Source organism: Pteropus vampyrus, unplaced genomic scaffold (genome assembly GCF_000151845.1).
Source record: "Pteropus vampyrus isolate Shadow unplaced genomic scaffold, Pvam_2.0 Scaffold276, whole genome shotgun sequence".
Taxonomy (NCBI): domain Eukaryota; kingdom Metazoa; phylum Chordata; class Mammalia; order Chiroptera; family Pteropodidae; genus Pteropus; species Pteropus vampyrus.
The window spans coordinates 1682326-1701733 of record NW_011889057.1 but is presented as its reverse complement, the minus strand read 5'-3'; the positions used below and the strand labels follow the sequence as shown (position 1 = coordinate 1701733).

General features: G+C 39.7%; 2 protein-coding genes across 3 annotated transcripts in view; one reads left to right on the top strand and one right to left on the bottom strand.

The window, feature by feature from the left end:
• Positions 1-2393: 2393 nt before the first annotated feature.
• The window catches only part of NCKAP1L (NCK associated protein 1 like), an 81709-nt gene continuing 64694 nt past the window's right edge, over positions 2394-19408 (top strand). For both annotated transcript variants that reach the window (XM_023520665.1, XM_023520664.1), the window contains exons 1-3: positions 2394-2502; positions 3622-3772; positions 5517-5564. In XM_023520665.1, coding sequence (XP_023376433.1) covers positions 2501-2502; positions 3622-3772; positions 5517-5564 — 201 coding nt within the window. In that variant the 5' untranslated portion in view covers positions 2394-2500. The remainder of the gene's footprint in view (positions 2503-3621; positions 3773-5516; positions 5565-19408) is intronic.
• The window catches only part of GTSF1 (gametocyte specific factor 1), a 15344-nt gene continuing 13377 nt past the window's right edge, over positions 17442-19408 (bottom strand). Inside the window, exon 9 of the mRNA XM_011375751.1 lies at positions 17442-17651. The gene's annotated coding sequence lies outside the window, so the exon portion shown is untranslated. The remainder of the gene's footprint in view (positions 17652-19408) is intronic.

Below are 19408 nucleotides of genomic sequence, written 5' to 3'. Positions count from 1 at the left end.
AGGGGCCAAAATAAGACTTAGAGAAGAGCTGGGAGAATGAAGAAGAAACTATAGAGAGTGTGTAGAGGGACTTCCTTGTGTCATTTTCCAGTCTTTTCTTATGTTCCAGGCAGTTAAAAATAGTGATAGTGATTTATTCTACCCAGTGAGGGCGAGAAAAAAAGAAGGGGTTGAGAATTCTTCTAATCTTGACAGCAGACAGGGACCCCCTGGGATGGATTCAGGTACTTGCTGTGGAGGTTCCAGCTTGAGCAAGACTCTGCCCTTTTCTGGCTCTCAATTTTGTCTTTCCTAAACCAAAGGAGTTGAACTAGATGATTCCTGAGGTTCCATCTCCAACACATTCAGATTCCTATATAGGAACTCAGTGGGGGAAAACCAGCATGGGGGCTGGAGTCCTTGTGTGGGGTCAGGACTAAACAAACACTTGGTAACTAGGATGAGCTCAAGACTCTGCGGGGAAAGCCTGTGCGTGGGGTGATGGGAAGGAAGCCAGGCCTGGCCAGGCCAGGCCCAGAAAAGTGAATGAATGGACTCATTCATTTGTTCAACTATGTACCTTCAGACATTAAAACCTAGGAGTCCAAGCTTCCCATTCAGGAAGGCTATAATGAGAGTATGAGCTCTAGAGTCTAGGAAGGGCAAACTCTCAAGTCCCTTCCCAATTTTTGAGGAATTATGGGGAAAATTAGCATTTGAAGATATGTGCCAATGTCACTTGACAAGCACCAAGTATAGACTTAAGCATTTCACATATATCACCTCGCTTAACCTCAAACAATTCTGTGAGGCATTTTATATATCCTTCATATCCATTTCCCTATTTAATCTTCTCAGTAATCCTATAAAGCTAATAAGGCCATTTGATTGATGAGGAATTTGAAAAAGCAGGAAAAGGGGAAATCAGAGTTTTGCTAGGATTTTCTGACTGGTAAAGGTGGGAGACCCTGGAAGGAGTTAGGGGACTCTCACTTCCTAGGAAGATTTTTCCTGGTTCTGGGTTCAGGATTGGCTTAGCTGAAGGGAGAGTGGGGGCCCTTTTCAGCCCTTGACAAATGGAAGATGAAGATATACACTAATATCACCAGACATGTTACAAATCAGGAAAAAATGGCACTCTGATGTCTGAGACTGTTTCTGAGAAGTCTTTAGTGATAGAAACAATCATAGGGTTGGGAATTACCTTTTATCTGCAAAAGGATCTTGAGAGGCCAGAGGCAGAATTCTGAGTGAACTAGCTGTCATTTGTTCCCACCAACTACTGGCCCAACAGCAGGAGATAAGGAAATTAGATATGGAGTGGGACTTCCCTATTGTTTGGTGCTGATAGGGGAATCTTGCCTCCTGCCGGTGATTGTAACGTTAGTTAATGCATTCTTCAATCTCCAGTCGCCATGAGGTGCAGGTATGAGTGGTAGTGGTGGTGGCAGGGAAGGGGATGGTAGTGAAGATGGGGTGATTGCCTGGTTGACCTCTGACCAGCTGGAGGAGCCTGAGATTTCTGAAGAGAAAATTTGCCAAAAGAGCACTTGTGGGGAGGGTTCCTGAGTTGGGCTCCGGCCGGGGTGAAGTCAGAGACATAAATCATACCGCCTAACTGCCCATTTCCGCTTTGAGCTCAGCTCCCAGCCAAAAGCCCAGCTATCCTGCCAGAGGAGTGAGTGTGGGTATGGGGGAGGGACCAAGGAGCTGGAAATGGGTGGTTAGAAACTGGAATTAGTGAGAATTATCTGGGAATACTAATCTGGGCTCATTGGTGGCATGAAATGGGCTCAGGGCTGGTAGGGCAGGGATCACAGAGATCTTAACAGTACTGGGTTGTAGACCCCTCATCCCATTTGGGACACACCCACAGCCCCACCGGGTCTGCTGAAATCTCTCCCACAAATAACACATCTGGGATGTGCCTAGAGGCACAGACACCTATGTAGACACACTCCTCCCTCTTTCCTCATCCAGCTGTTGCTCACTTTTGCCAGAAAACCCCAGATCTTCCTGCACAGTAAGCTGCACTAGGAGAAAGGAGTGGAGCTGAGAGATATAAAGAGTATCCTGAATCTTCGTTAAGAAACACCCTCCTCTAGTGAGCTCATAGGCCTGTATGATGTCATCTCTTTTGCCTTTCCCCACTGGAGATAGATCTGGCCGATCTTCCTTCTCGCTTTAGAAGAACTTTGGTGGTCTATGGTCCTCCTGGTGTGCAGTACCATAGTGATGGAGGACGCATGAGATGGAGTGTGCGTGTTAGGTGGGGTAGGTGTTTGAGGGCAGGAAATTAAGAAAGCAACTCAGACAATGGTGTTTTCCACTGGCTTGGGTCCAGGTTGCTGGGTTCTGTCTGACCCTAACAGCACCTCCTACTTCCTCCTTTGGTCAGCTTCCCACTCAGTGATCTTTTGTGGAGAAAGACAGAAGAGGCAGGGTTCCTCTGGAAGACAGGTACACCTTCCATCAGTCCTTTTCCAGGTGACTGTTCTGGACTGACTGCAGGGATGTAGATATGTAAGTAACCTCATCCAGCTTGGGACCATCTCACCCATGCCTAGTGTTCTGTGTAAAAAAGTTTGTCATGGCCCCATCATGGCACAACTATAAGCACGTTGACATTTAACAGGATCTGTGATGCTTTTGTTTAGGGCTAAGTTTGCCCATTCTGTTCTCTGAATTGTGTGCATTCCCATCAGCTTGGAAACTTTAATGGAACAAGAATTGTGTGTGTGTCAGTTGGTACAGCCCCCAGACCAGCATTAGGAAAATAATATATGTTTCTTGATATGCAAAGTGACAATATGATAATACTGGAGGGGAAATCTTGAGAATGTGGAAATATATTTTTTCCAAGAAAAAGGGGTGGGGTAGGGCCACTTAAATGAGGGTAAACTGACATCAAGGCTTACCTACTCTCTCACCTCTGAAAACCAGAAAAAGCTTCTTTTAATATGCCCTCTATTGCAGTCACTTGAGTCTCAGTTTCAGTATTGTCCCGCTGATGTGCCCAGTTTAGCTTGCCTCCTGTGATTCCAGCATCCGGAATGCGCTGTTCTCTGTATCATTCATCAAGGCCCACCCAAGCCCTGCATATGGTTCCCTAGCTCATTCTAACTTTCAGTAATGGTCCCACTCTTCTAAATTCCTGCACTCGTAGTCTGGACTACATAGTCTAACACTTAATTATACAGGGTATTTATAAAGTCCTTGTGCAACTTAGAAATTGAATACATTTGGATGTACGTATGATAGAAGTAACTATATTTTATGAAAACATATTCCATAGAATTTTTAATGCTAACGTTTGCTTTTTTGTTAATGTGCTTTTAATTTGCACAGGAAGGGTATATGTTATATTGGAAAGAAGACCTGGGTTTCAGTGCTGCCTCCCTCACTTAATAGATATGTGACCTTGGCAAGTTACTTAACCTCCCTGGTCTCAGTATTTTCATCTGTAAAATGGAGATAATACATTCCTTATAGATTTGTTGGGAGAATTAAACTAATATACTGTATGTACAATTACCTACCACAGTGCCTGACAGCAAATATTAAAGCCTCGTTCAGTCTGTCTGATGAATCTGAAATCTATACAAAGTCTGATGTGTTCTCTGAATGGAATGTATTTTTCAGGTCAGTTCTCAGCAAAGACATTACTACTTCCTCCAAGAAGCGTTCCTTAATCCCCCACCCAGTACTCCAGATTTCACTAGTTACAGCATTTACTCCGCTGCACTGTATCTCCTTGTTTAATGGTTTCCCCAATTGGACTCAGTTCTGTGAGGTAAGAATCTTGTTTACTTCTGTTTTTTTTCCATGGCCTAGATCAGTAAATATTATTTGAATAAGTTGAGCCTTTTTTTAAATAAAGCAATGGTAAACATAACAGTGATTTCTGAACTGTATGACAAATAATTTAAGTTTTTTTTTTTAACAAGGTAGTCTAGTAAGATAGCACTTCTTGCTATTGTGCTTTTAATGTACATTTAGTTCTTGAAATGTATCTGGAAATGTGGTCCAATTACTTGCTAACCTTTGTCATCAAACCCGTCCCCACAGAACTACATTTTGTAGGTGTGGCAGAGATCACTGTCTTCCAGCATCCAGTCTCTTCTTCCGCTTTTTAGTAACATGACCCCTTCCACCCTGTCACCCACACACTGAGTTTTAGGAGAGGACATGGCTGCCAGTAAGATACTACTCTGCCCAACCTCTCTTGCATAATAGGTTCTGGTCAATGGGATGTAAGTGACGCATTGTGTGTAACTTCTGGGTCAGGTTCTTAAAAAGGAAAGCTGATTGCTTCCTACTTCCTCTTTTTTCCTTCTGCTTGCTGGGCCATGGTGACAAACTAAGCAAGCCACCTTGGTCTAAGAGATGCAAACATTCTCTACCAGTCAAGGATTATCTACCCCATCTACTTCTGCACTATTTATTTGAACCACTCTATTTGTGGGTCTCTTTGTTATAGCAGCAGGGACTACATTCTTTGAATAAAGAGTAAGATCATGCAATTCATGAAATCTCTTAGTCTACTCTGAAGACTAATGTTTTCAAGGCACTCGAAAATAAAATTAGACTAGGTTTCAATGGAAGTAGAATCTGCTAAAGTCTAGTTTATTTAATGGCATTTTGTGAAAAACTATTAAATTTGTTCTATCACGAACATATTAAAATTTCTTGTAGGTTTATAAATATCCTACCTCTTCCATTTGGCATAATATATTATTTATGATAACTTTGAAATTCCAGGTAGATTATATGGTAGCCAGTCTCCAAGATGGTCCAATGAGCCTTATCTCCTGGTATTCATGCCCTTTCTGTGTTGCCTTCCTATATTGAACCATGGCTGGCCAATGTGATCAACACAATATCATGGAAGTGGCATGTGTAACTTGGCCAGGCTAAATCATAAAAGATATTGCAGTTTCCGCCTTAGTCTCTCTCTTAGATCACTTGCTCTGAGGGAAGGCAGCTGCCATGTCATGGGGACACTCAAAGAGCCTCATGGAGAGGCCCTTGTGGAGAGGAACTGAGGCCTTCTACCAGAAGCCAGAACCAACTTGCCAGAATTTGAGTTTACTTATGTGAGTCAAGGTGGCCAACCCCAGTCAAATTTTCAGATAACTACAGCCCCAGATGACATCTTGACTGTAACCTAATAAGAGACATCAAGCCAGAGCCACCTAAGCTGCTTCTAACTTCCTGACCCACAGAAACTGTGTGAGAGAATAAATGTTTATTGTTGTTTTAAGTCACTGCATTTTGGGGGTAATTTGTTATGCATTAATAGATAACTAATACAGACTATAAATTCCTTGAAAGTGGGATTCATCTTATTTTACCTTGAGTTATTGTATCAACCACTTCTCTGCCCCCTGCCTCGGAGATTAGAGCATACTCAAACATCTGGTGGAATACGAAAGGTGAAATGACATTGCCCTTGAAATTCAGCATAATGCAACTGGATGAGAAAACCAAGACGTTAGTCTATTCTGACCATTTTTCCTTCCTTGGGGGTATTTAAGATTCCTCAGGGTGGAAGTGAGGACAAGGAAGTAGAACTCAAGTCTTGGGTGAGTACTGTTATTCATTATTCATGAATTTCCCCAAACTCTTGGTTCTCAATTCTTAAGCGGAATATTTTCTTAAGTCTTGGTGTATAGGGAAGCTTTGGTAAATAAGGAATTTCCAATATCCTGTGGAAATTCACCTGGACAAAGGAAGTGAGACAATGCCCGGAGGGAAAATAAAGGGATGACTTTCTTCACAGGGTAAATTCAGGCACAGGTCCTTTCCCAGGAACCAGGGGAACACTGAACAAGCAGCCAGAACACTGAACAGTTAGCCCACTGAGAATCTGAATGTGCAGGAAGAGACTTGAGCGAGGAAGGGCAGTTCTGGGGCAATAGAGCTGAGATCAGAGACAGAACCCCATCAACCCAAACTCAATATATAGTAATACAATGGATGTTACCTAGATGAGCATCATTTTCTTTTTGACACAGTAGCTTTAGATTCTCTTAGTTACAAGGTTGACTAGAGCTTCCAGCCTTTCAGTGTACAGAGGATTAGGAGCTCTGGACCTCTGACCTTCAAATCCCTGTGGTGGTGGGTGCCTAGCATGGGAATGGAGATAGTGAGAGTAGGGACATTGGGAACTCAGAACTTTCACTTCCCCCACTCCTTAATACATGGTTCCCTTAGCTTAGACATAGCTTACTCTTAGGATCACATAGGGTTTTGTGGCTGCGAGGCTGGTCATCAACGAGGGAGTCAATCACTTCTCAAAATTGAAGAGCAGATGTTGGAGGAGTTAGATAGTCTAGATATCATCTAATGTCCTCATTGTATAGATAAGGAAACAGGCCCAGAGAAAAGAAATGACTTGCCCAAAGTCATACAGTTAATGCGGGATAGAATCCAACTATCCTTATTCCAAATTAGCGCTTTCTACCATGCCACATTTGCCTTCACTCTACTTCCATCATTTATTCCATTTTATCCCATTAACTGCTGACTTCATTCTGGGTCATATTAGGAAAGGTCCACTTCCAGATTTTTCTTTTCCATTAGAAGGGTGAAGAGCCTCTGCTTTTGTTTTTAGGTAAAGCAGAGCATTATTCCCTTTTCTTGCCTCCCTTTCTCCTATTGCTCTCAATGAGGAACTGAATCTATTTCTCCATACACAGATGGGTTCTCAGGAGTTCTGGGCTTCATTCAGTTTGTGTCAGAGGAAGCTGATGGCACATTGCCTTGGGATGCCCTCCACATTGGCAGACTGATTGTACTCAACTGGTGGTCATGGCCTAGTGCCTACTGGCAAGGAAGGTACTTATCCATGCATTAACTTGATGCCTGGCATCTGTGGACGCCAAATGACTGACTGGCTGGTTACCTATGCAGCATTTTGCCTGGTCTGCTGGTCCTGGTTTGTGTTACTTTTAGATTTGTATATGTGTGGGGGTTTTAGGAGGGTGGTCTCTCAATAATTTAAGATACTGGCTTCCAGATTGGCAGGAATGACCCCTCACTGCCAACTTAGAATCTGTGCTAAATAGCACAGGACCGGGACTTCAGATAAGTGCTTCAAATGTCTTTGTGACTCCCCTACTTCCCATCTTTCTTCCACCATAGAGTTCTTGGTATCATCCCTTCCTAGTCTGATACCAGAAGCTGACAGGTCACAGTCTCAGGTCAAAGATTCTAAGAAAGGGAAGAGAAATGGGGTATATGTGGGTTAGGAGTAGGGACTAGAAAGCAGGAAAGGCACCCTGCATACTCTTCAGAAAACTCTGGAAGCTACCTATTTTCCAATAATTCCCACTGCAGTCTCGGCAGACTTAGTATGTATCTCCACCTGCTGGTCACCAAGGAGATCAACAACCCTGTCTCAGCTCTTTAGAACAGAGAGATTAAAACTTCACCAATACTCCACTTTTATTTCAAGGTTAAATTCTTCCTTCTCAGAATCTGTTGAGGTTACAGTTTTCTCTCCTGGGAGACTGCCTTTTTAGGAGACTGGATAGTAGCAAGACCTGGGTACAATTTCCCCCATATTTGGTCCTTTTTCTATCAAAACACTTCTCAGAGGCTCACCTCCTTGCTTTAGTTGCCCTAGGTGTAGGGTGGTCGAAATCTATGCCCCTCCTCATACTGGTTAACTATGTCCACGGACAGAAGTAGCAGGTGGGTGGGGTTACACTTGGGCATAGATCACAGGGTCTGTGTTAGCCTGAGGGGTAGGAAGAAGGAAATCTTAGAGAAAAAATTGCTCTTATTTGTCTCTCTGTCCTGTGCCTGATTCAGTATAGGAGAGCCTGAGGGTGTCCTCTACTATTCTCTTCATACTCATCATTCTCTTCATTCTTCTCTTCCCATCCCACTAGCAAAGACAACTTCATTAGAACCCATGAGAAATCAATCATTCGGTCCATGTTGAAACCATGGGCTAAGGAATTCCCTAGAGTCCCTGGGCTACATCTTCAGACGTAAAGGTCAATTATAAGTAGTGACAGCTCTCAAATAAATCCTTTATTGGTGAAATGGGACAATGTCAATAAATACCCTCAAAATTGGTCAGAACATACAATAATATCAATTCATGGAGGTTATAGAGTTAGGAAAACAATTCAGATCCAGAAATTTACTCTTCTTTCCAGCTGACACTGTAATCTACCCAGGTTGAATAAAAAGCAATCATTAAAAAAATTTTTAGATGCCTGACCTTGAATGAAAGGATGTCTTAAGTATCTTTCAAAGTGTCTTATATGTATTTCAAATTTTTGTTTTAAAAGGAAGTCAAGGAATTAAGACAGTGTATGAGGATAATCTTATGCTGCATGTACTTCATGTCACCTGTGTTAGGTATCTTCAGTATTTTATTATAGCTAAAATGTATTGTTTACTGTTAACATTCTTAAAAATTTGAATGCAATTTTTTTCCATCTATATCTTTCCATCTTATGATTCAGGTACTATGCCTTTATTATCCTGTTGTTAATTACTACTGTTATACTCTTTACTTTGTGATTAGTGTATAGACTTTTTAAGGACCTGCTTGAGCCCTTAAAAACAAATAGTGTAATTATCTTCCTGGTAAATTCCTAAAAAGCCTTTATTTATTCAAAGTGATAGGTGGTTTCAGAAACTTTGTGCATAATTGTATAAGGTGTATTATAAAAAATAGATCCTTGTTTGCTGTTTCTAGATTTTCCAATTCAAGAAATCTGGACCAAAGCCCGGGAATTTGCATTTTAAAATAAGTACCCAAGTAATTATGATGTAGGTGATATTTGGATTATGCTTTGACTGCCTGAGGATAGGGCTGTAATGATAACAAATCTTCATGTGTACATCTATTTAATTTGGCTGTATGTAGCAATAGATGTAAACTTGGGGTTTGTATCATCCTTGGCTAAGAACTAAACCTTGCTCATTTATTTTGATCTCATTTTTTTTTCTGCACCAAGGAGAGGCAGCCTTGGGGCCTCCCTATTTGTTAGAGGCCCTTAGAAAAGCGGCTGTGTTATACGTTAAGTGGCCTCTTCTTTTGCTAATGTGAAACAACTCTGTGCAAAGGTTTGATGAAGGCTGTATAATTTTGACATATTGGCCCTGGTGATTCTGCAGTCTTCACTGGAGGGGGCAGAGAAGCAGCTGTTATTTTTCTCTGTCTTTTGAAAACACAATGCTAGGAGCGGGAGTAAAGAAAGGGGAGTCGGGCTAAGCTAGAGTTGGTAAACAAGCTTTGAAGCAAACTAAGAAAGTGTATTAGCAGGGGAGAAATGAAGGGCAGCACGCAGCTACTGTAACACCACAGCATTCTCTGAAGACAGCACCAGTCACTGCTGGCTGTCTCCTATTTTGAATGAAATAACACCACCACCAACAAAAACAGTATTGGCAAACTGACCTTCGGCTAACATCTGAAGGGTTGTCTGGAAATGGTGTTCTGAAAAGCAGTTTACTTTATAGAAGAAAATGAAGAACAAGTCTTGAAGGAAAAAAAAATCAGGCCAAAAAATACAGCAAGCACCGCAAATAGCCCAAAGGAGGCTGCAGGGACCTGGTGAAAACTATGTAATCTCTGGCCTAGCTAACACAGCCTAGAGGATACTTTTAATGCACTTTTTATAACAAGACTTGCTTTTGAGGTTATGATGAGCCTTCTAGTTCCTAGAATCAGTGATGGTTCTTTGAAGAATTTCTTTGCCTTAACTCCTGGGGACAGATTAACCAAAATCCCAAACGAGGAAATTAGGGAACTCCAAAATTGCTCTGTGTGTTTTAAAAGACTACATTTAATTCAATGTGGTGAAGGCAAAAAACCAGTTCACTTTCTAGGTTACTTTCTTTCCCCATTGCTTCTCTCATCTCATCTGGATGGCCTCAGAGAATATTTTCAGGTTGACAGGAAAATTTCACAGAATGATCAAAAGCAAAGGACTACAAATGTTGCATAATCTTCCTCTTCTTTATTTAAAAACGTTTTTTTTTTTTTTCAATTGAATAGAAAAACACAATTTTAGGGTTGGACTGAACCTCGGAGGTCATCTAGTTCAATCTTTCCTTTATAGAATGAGGCACAGAAAGTTTAACTGATGTTTCCAAGGTCACAGGGCTGTTCTTAGACTCAACTCTGTACTGACTCCTAGTTCAATGTTACTTCTCTTAACTGCTTTCATAAACACTTTTCTCAAGTAGTTTTCGCCTGACCCTTACCACTTAGTACTCAAGTACTATAGCAACAAATATTTGGCTTTTTTAGGGGGAGGGTGGAGAAGTTGGCATATGGTACTTTTTTCTGTGAACTGTGAGAGTAACCAATTTCCTCTAAAAAAAAAGAGAGACTGACTTCAACCTTATTACAAAAACAAACATTCAAAAACCCAACGGACCCATGAGCAAACTTTCAACGCTCCAGGTACTGATTATCCAGTTTCCTTTTTCCTTCCTCTGCTGACCATGCATTTGAATGTTTACATTAGTCAGGAATTCTGCAAAAAGTCTGATACTACACATGTTGCGGGATTGTTTGTGGCAACTTCCTGATCCCTGGATTGTAGCTATGGTGCACGCTCTCACACTCAATATTCCAGAGGCTGGAGCTCCCTTGGTGGGTTAGTTTGGTAGTGTTCTAGTAGTCATTCCTAGAGGGCCAATCCACAGCCTGTTCCTCCAGCTATTCAAATGATTTTGTAAGCACTTAATTCTGTCTTAAATTTGCTTTCTGCTTAAAATATATTGAGATACTGAGAGTGGTTTCTGTTTCTTGTTTTAAACCCTAATACAGGCATTTAGAAGATAATTACAACACAATTCAATAAGTGCTGTTAAAAATAGTGTGAACAAAGGACAGCAGGAGCCTAGACCAGAGAGCCTGGAAAAGTTACCCAAGGAGGTAACATTTGAGGTGGAACTTGAAGGTGGAATATGCTAAACAGAAAAGTGTTGGGAAGGGGTGGGAATTCCTGTATTTTAGGAAACAAGGCATGCTATGGTATGGTCATTAAAGAACACGATGTGTCAGAGAGATGGTAAGTTCACCATGGCTAGACCATGAACAGGGCTGAGTGGGATGAAATGGAAGCAATTACAAAATGCAGTGGGATTAAGAATACTGCCTTTAGGGGTAGCAGACCTGACTGCAATTCTGGTTCCTCCATATAGTAACTCAGTAACTGTGTTCAAACCTTGGAAATTCTATGGTCCTGTTTCCCCATATACCAAATAGGGACCCAATATCTTCTTCATGGGGTTATGTGGAATTAAATTGACAATGTGTATGAAGTACTTTGTATAGTGCTTGGCATATACTCAAGTGCTCAAAAAGCCTTTGCTGTTATTATTGGGTAAACTGGGAACAGATTACCAAACATCTTGAATGCTATGCTAAGGCAGGTGGAGAATAAACTAAAATGGGGAAAACCTAGTGGCTAAAAGACTACTTGGGAGGTTGCTCTAATAGTCCAGGCAGGGATGGTCTGAAATAAGACAGAGGCAGTAGAGAAAACAAAGAACTGGTTGGTTTTAGAAGTTATCTCCGGTGTTGAATTGCCAGGATTTGCTAACTGAAGTGAAGGAATTTTGAAAAGACTGGGTGAACAGTGACATCATTAATTAAGTCATGTATGAGGTTCTAGGTGGTAGCTGAAGCTCAAGGCTCTAAGCGCTTCCAAGTCCAAGGCCTGTTTGAAGAGAGGAGTCTTAAGTAATTTTGTGCATAACATTAATATGGTTCCTTCTGCAAGCATCATAAGAAACCTGCTGCTTTCTGAATGCCCCAGGGAGTAGGACTAAAATAGACCACTGGTCTGGCAAATTAGGAGGTTGAGTGGAGACACTGAGAACAGAGTAGGCAGACTGCAATGAATTAAGGAGTAAGCAGGAACTGGAGATCAAGTATAGACAATTCTTTCAAGAAATCTGGCACCTAAGAAGCAATCAAGCAACAGCTCGAGGGAGTGTGGAAAGTTTTATGTATTGGTTTACTAAGCATGTACAATCTTCTAGTATGCAGAAGGTAGAAAGCTAAAGGTTACATTTCCCACATTCTCTTGTAACTAGAGTTCAGATATAAGTTTTGCCAGTCAGATTCAATAATGTATCATTTAGATTCTGAAGTTAGCAGGGGTTAAGACAGAGTGCAGTGCATCCATATGGGGCTGCTGACAGTAGCAGAGGTAGTGTGCTTCTTCAACTGGCAGCTGCAGTGGCAGCTTCCTAACTATAGTAGAAGTGGCAGCTCTCTGAGCAGTCTTTGGGAGTTATTTTTGGAAATTGTCTAGAGTTTGTTTCTTTAGACTTCTCAAAAATTCTGTGATGCCCTGTAACACATCCCTTCCTGCTGAGACAAGCTCAAAAAGATTGCTTTCTGCAACTGAACCCTAATTGATACAGGGAACAGGGTATTCCTCTTTTAAAAGAATAAATGTAACCTTAGTATTTTTGTAGCTTAAGAGAGTTGAAACATTAAAGAAAACCTATTTTTTCAATGAAAATATAACACGTGTAAAGAAAATGTTAGAGAAATAGAATTAAGGTAAACAGGAAAGAGAGAATAACTTATCGAAGATATCGGAGGATAGGAAAAATTGGATGTGATAGCCAGCTTTCAAGATGGCCCCCACTGATCCTTGACTCTCGATATTCATGCTCTTGTGAAGTTCCCTCCCACAATGAAAAGGCTCACCAGCGGAACCAAGAGCATACTGTGGAAAAGATGGAGCGTGACTTCTGAAGTTCAAAGGTCATAAAAGAATTTACAGCTCCTACCTTGCTCTTAACTTACTCTGAGGGAGGGCAGCTGACATGTTGTGAAGACAATCAGAGTCCCATATGGAGAGGAACTGAGGCCTTTTGCCAACAGCCAACACTGACTTGTCAAACATGTAAGTCAGTCACTTTAGAAGCAAATCCTCCAGTCTCAGTCTTCAGAAAACTGCAGCCCTGGCTTACATTTTGACTGCAGCCACATGAAAGGCCCCAAGCCAGGATTACCCAGCTAAGTCACTCATGAATTCCTTACTCATAGAAAGTATGAGGGTAATAAATGTTTATTTTTTAGCTCACTATGCTTTAGGGAAATTTCTTATGCATCGATAGATAACTAAGTCACTGGGATATAGTACAGGAACAAAGATGAGTTAGCCTTGGAGAGAAAGTATACCTCTGAGATAAAGGAAAAGATATATGCTGTAAGACTTAAGTCTAGAAATAGGAAAAAGAGGAAGTTAAATTTGACGACCAGTATTTTCTCTAGAGAGTAATAGGCAAAGCCACTGGCTGAAAGTAGGGGTGGGAAGTAGGGACTATAGAATTGAGAACAATAAAAAGGGTGCAGTGGTAATCTGAAAAAGCCAGATAGGAATGAGTTCCTGAAATCATACAACTGCAGTACAGTCAGTTGACATATTTATGTGATTTTCTAACATTATGCTCAATAACCTTGAAGAAAGAGTAAGAGATGGTGGGTTTCACTTGACTTGAGATTGGTGAAGCAGAGACAGTAGAACAAAGTGGGGTCAATGGAACTCAGGGTACTAATTTAGGCCACTGAAGTGACTGACCATGGAGTCCAAGCTGGTAGACATGGCAACAAGTTCAGAAGGAAACTCACAGCCTGAGAGAATGAGAGGTTGAGTACAAAAACATTTAGGGAAGTAGGATGGTTAGAGAAGCCAAATGCAGTAAACTACAAATCAGAATTCTCAGGTTATGGTGACAGCTCACTATTAACAAGCTGTGTATCTTCAGCAAAGATAAAACTTTTAGGGCCTGTTTTTCCCCCACTCTGGGTTAAAATATGTAAAATGCTAAGTAAGAACAGTGGATTGCCTACAGTAAACATTGCACAACAATTTTAGCCATTATTCTTAAATGTTTTAAAATTGTATATTTAATACATATATAAAGCATTGTAATAAGATAAACACTGGGAAACCCACCACCCAACTTACTAAACAGAATACTACTATACTGTATTTTTTCCTGATCTTAACCCCCTCGGCTTCTCTTCTAGAGATAACCACTATCTTGAATTTTGTGTTTATCCTTCTCTTTTAAAGAAATGTCATGTTGCATAGATGTACATGGCCTATTTCTTCATATGTAAATGAAGTTTTGGATTATGTGCTAAGCTCCCTTCCAGCGCTAAGAGTATATGAGATACTCTAGATGGGAATCAGTTACAGTTAGCAGAACCATATCAATGTTTATTTTTCAGGAGTTTTGTAAGGCTAAAACACTGACTCTTCTGTTGAAATCTCCAATTCAACAAAAGGATATCTCAATGGAGATTTCAATCTCAAGATCAAGACTTTCTATCACTTTCAATTTGCACCTCTGCTGTTAGGTTCTACTCTAGAGAAAACCAACACAAGGAGCTAAATATCCTGACCCTGTCCAATGAAAACCAGAAACCAAAACCTGAGGAAGCAGAATCCAAACAGATGAACTAGAAAAGAATACTTTATTTCAGTAACAAGTATTTTAATAAAAATTAAGAGGCACGGTTGGGTTCATAAGCAGTTTTTCATACAACCTGGATTTATCTCCTCCGTGTGTCTACATAAATAATATAAAATAAAACAACCAAACTTGTCTACTTCATGTTTCCTCAAAGGCTCTTACACTATTTTGGTTTTATATAAAACAGTCTTTAAATAAGGTAAACACAAATGCAAATCTGCTGACCATATGGTTGTTCTCTAGGGTTGCTGTTGGCCTAGGATGCTATTCTTCCTAGCTACGAACAAACTTAGATTTTATATATATCTCACCAGTTACCAAGTTTATAAGAGTTAAGTGAGTTGGACCAGGCAGTGGAATAGCTGGGTAAAGGGCAACTGCCCTGTTCATACAAAGGTCTGCATTTTTCAGACCTTAGTGTGGCTAGAATAGAAAAGTCAGCTGAGACTGCTGGTATGAGGTAACAGGTTTATGTGCCTTCAAAGGCCATCACTGTAAAGTAGGATGTTCTGAAGCTTAACAGTACCAGGAAGATAGTGATCAAAAGAATGAGCAGTCACTATAGTATTTTTCTCTTGGAATTTAGGTAGTTTTCCTTATTCTGTACATTGTATTGGCACAAGAAAATGAGTATTTTCTTAAAGATCTCTTCTTCCCAAGGCCAGTCCTGCTTTGATCATTTAAAATACAGTATATGAATCACCTTGATTTTTAAGATCTCTTTAAAAATGGTAATAATATGTATAATATTATCTCTTTGGTTTCTTCCTAGTTTGGAGCTTAATGTGAACTGTGGAAAGTACAACTCAAAGACTCTAAGAATGCCAAAACAGGTATATATGTTTTGTCTAAGAGACTAACACAAGCAGCTACTGTTCTGTCTCACCAATGAAAGAGTACTGTGGAGCATTATTAGAAATCAAATCTAAATATTCTCCTTGTTTAGCTCACGTACAGCTACCAGGAGAGCTAAGCATCATTACCCTCATTTGTTTATTCCTGGTAAGAACATGTGCAAATCACAATGGCACTTCTAGAATCCCTACAGAGAAAGGCAGTCTCCAAAGAGCAAATCTCCCTGGGGAAGAGTCTGGAAGCCCTGCACAAGATCAAATGCAGGACTCAAAGGCTCTCTGGGCTAAGCTTTTGAAACACCTCTGCATTTAACCTTTAACACTTGACTTTAACTGAAATTAAGGTAGAATATTCAGCTGTTTCCCTTCTACTGTTCACATTCCAAAGAGAGTGTATCTTCTGAAAAAGAGGGTTTCAAAGATAAGTAAGCTTCTCCTCCCAACTTCTGACATAAGAAGTAGAGTTAGTCATTTCTTTGTTCCAGTTTTTGGGAATCTCTAAAAATCTCTAGCAAACAAAGTCCAGACTTGTGTATCCTAGGCCCAAGAAAAATTCCAAGTAGTCTCTGAAAGCTCTTGGATCAGACAAATTGGCTGCTTTAATCATTAGTTTACTAAAGAAACAACAGGATTATCTATTTTGTGAGCAAACAGGCAGGCATTCTCCTATACGAATGCTACCCACACTCCAAAAGGTCAGATGTTTTTGATTAAGTTCTAGTAATCATGAGCAAAGAGGTGTCTTCCTAAAATAACAATAAGGTTTTTCATTTTTTTCATAAATGATAGATGTTGGCCTATCTCACCCCTCATTTAAAAAAACAAAGTAACTATTTTCTGTTTAATTCTTTTGTTGAGTTATATTCAAGCAGCTAATTCTTTGCAATGAGATTCATGCCCCTGCTTGTTTTTCCTAAACTAGTTAGTTCTGGGTTACAAGTGTACAGAGAGATGACAGTTTTGTTCTGTCATCACCCAATCAAATGAAATCAAAAGGATTTTGTGTTTTCCAGTAATAAGAATATTTAAATAAACAAGTTTTTGTGAAGTGCTGATTGATACAAAAACATAAATGACCAAAATTAGGGGCACAAAGGGTGTTTTTTCCCCCTTCTCAATACAGTACCCATTTTCTCCAGAAGAAATGATCTAGTTAGTCACTTAAGATCACACAGCTAAGAAGCAGAAATACTTTTGTACTGGGGCTTATCTTCAACCTGTTTTAAGAGATTGGAACTAAACAAACAGATATCTCAGCTTCATCAGGGGAGAATCCTGTTTTGTGTAAAACTCTTGGAAAAAGGCGTTCCACGAAAGTTCACTCCTCCTTATCTGTTACTCTCAAACTATGCTCGAGAGATCATTTTTGCAACTGTCAGTATGCTTCACTTAAGTTTCTATCTATATCAGATCCCAAATCCCTCCCCAAGCCAGTTTTAAAACCAAACCAAACCAAACTTGAAAACAATCACACAAAAAATAATCCAAACAAACAAAAAACTGTTTTGGGGAGATTATGAAGTCTCCTTGTAAGGGCCAAAAAGATGCTAGGATAGCAAGAGCTCTGAATGTTTCAAAATCTAACTTATTATACACATGTCTCACAGTAGTCAGCAGTGCTCTCACGCATTTAAGCTTTGAAACTTAAATCATATTTCACACACAGGAAGAAAACCTATCTCTTCTCCAAGTATATTGGTTCTTCCACTCCATGCCAATCTTCACTCCTATATAATCCACATATAGTTTGATAGCTAGTACAATTTCTGGCTGGAATGTAGGTGAGATAAAATAAATAAAAGAAACCTATCCTAGGTTGGAAATATTCAGGGAGCAAGATATCCTTAAGATTCTAAACAAGAATGGGGTATTTTGCTCTATAAAAGCTATCAATATCTTGGCAACTGGATAAATAGATGCACTATTCAGAAAAGGCCCATTCCTATTAATGGTAAAAAGAATTTGGTCCATGTGTGTTAGAGAACACAAATATACAGTTACTTTTTCTAACCTAAATTTCTTGCTTGCTTTAGCTGGATTCTTATTACTTCAAATAATTATGTTTCATTAATGTGGAATGGGATGTGATTTCTGATCTTGGGGCTGCAGGTACTTAACCAAACTATCAAGCTATCTCTATCAATGGTTTATTTGAAACAGTTCTTGTAAGTATGAGGGTTCTTTCTTGCATCAAATGAGTGAGGGTTCAAAAGGGGGGAGGAAAAAAGGTATTTGTCAGTTTGAAAGTCACAGTTTATCTTTCTATAATTAGATTAGGAGAAAAACGAAGAACCCACTAGTAGCAGGAAGAAGCAAGAGTCTTCTAAGGTCAGGCTTCTGTAAGGAAATGAGAAAAAAAATTTTTAGTTTCTTTCAATGATAAAAGCACCAACTATGACAATGGCCCACACAACTATAACCCAATTAAAATCTCTTGGGCTGCAGGATTTGCTGCTGTTAATGGCAAAACATCAAGTACCTTCTGACCCTTAGCTCTTCAGTACCACTAAGCACACAGAAACCTGTTAAATGAATTAAAAGCATTCTATACAGAGATCAATGTACATTCCTTGTGTCAACAGTTTCATGAGTGAGGAGAAAATCAGAATTGACTATACAGGCAATTGACTTCTACAGACAATTCTGGATTAATTCCAATTAACTTATATTGATCTTTTTCTCTTCTTATACTCTCTACTACTTATTAATTCAACAATTTTTTTTGAGCTGTTACAGTGTATCTTAGGTGAACATAAAATAAGTATTACCTGCTTTTGAGGCACTTATCTAGTAAAGAGTGAAGGTACTGATAAACACAAATGGGACAAAGCATATTGAGCACAAGGTGAACAAACTCTTTTCACATATGTGCATTCAAAAAATTTTCCACCCACACTTATGTTCCTTAAGGGAATAAGTCATGTCTCATATTTCTTTTGTATCCTTCGAAAGAAGGTAGAGAATTCCGCAACAATAGGCATTAAAAAAATGATGCTTTATTTTTAAAGGTTAGAATCTTTAAACAGCCACAGACCTTCTTATCCTGTTGATAAGAAGGTCTGTGGCTGTTTAAGGATTCCTACCTAACCTAGGATAATTTTTTTTCCCTGATTCTTCAGGGGTTACACAGAAAAATAAATTTTCAGCATATAAGGAGTTTAATAGCAAAGAGTTAAGTTTCAAAAGAGAGGAGTGTCTTAACTGATAGAGTTTTCCTAGCCTTTCACCTTAGAGTAGCCATTTTTATTAGAGAGCTATTCATACTGTATGAGCACCAAGTATTTTATATAGTGTGTCAGAGAAGGATTCAAAGTTTACCATTTATCCAGATTTGTGTGTGCTTTCCTGACACACCCCAGTGCTATTGTGTCTCTTTCTTTTCTTGGGGCCAAATGCAATTTTCTGGCTTCCAGATATATTTAACAATTTGACGTCAGAACCTACCAAGATAAATGGCTGGTATCTAGAAGCAATTGATAGATATTACTGTCCATAGCTAAGGGGTGTTTGCTTTTAGAATCTCTTTTCTACTTCTCACCAGAAGAAACATCAGTTTTTGTACAAATGTACCTTAACTCACAGAAGATCCATCACTGTCCAAAGGAAGTGAATGAACTGAAAGGCAAAGGCCAATTACTCATTCATTCCATAAATATTCACTGAGGGCTGACTATCTGCAAGACAGTGGGGATATAATCCCATCCAAGCCTTTATAATATTCTTTTTGCTAGGAGCAGTGTGGCTGGGCAGCCTCAGCCAAGGCAACATTTGAAGCATCAAACCTGGCTCTGCTATGAGTACATAAGGTAACCTCAAGGAAAGGCTTCATCTATGAAGAGTAAAAGATTTTGGTCTCTTCATATAGATTTTGTGAGATTCTGTTAAATCAAATATTCAGATAAGATCAACAGTACAAGACTCCTAGAGACCCAAAACTTTTAAGTGCTCATTAAAAAGAATACGAATTTTTTGATGAGTGTTAAACTGTACTGCACAGGGAAAGAATTGCAGAGCAGTGAAGCACAGCTGTCTGATTAATCTCAGTCCATTAAAGAGGCGTGATAGATCTAGAATGTAACTTTGATAAAAAAAAA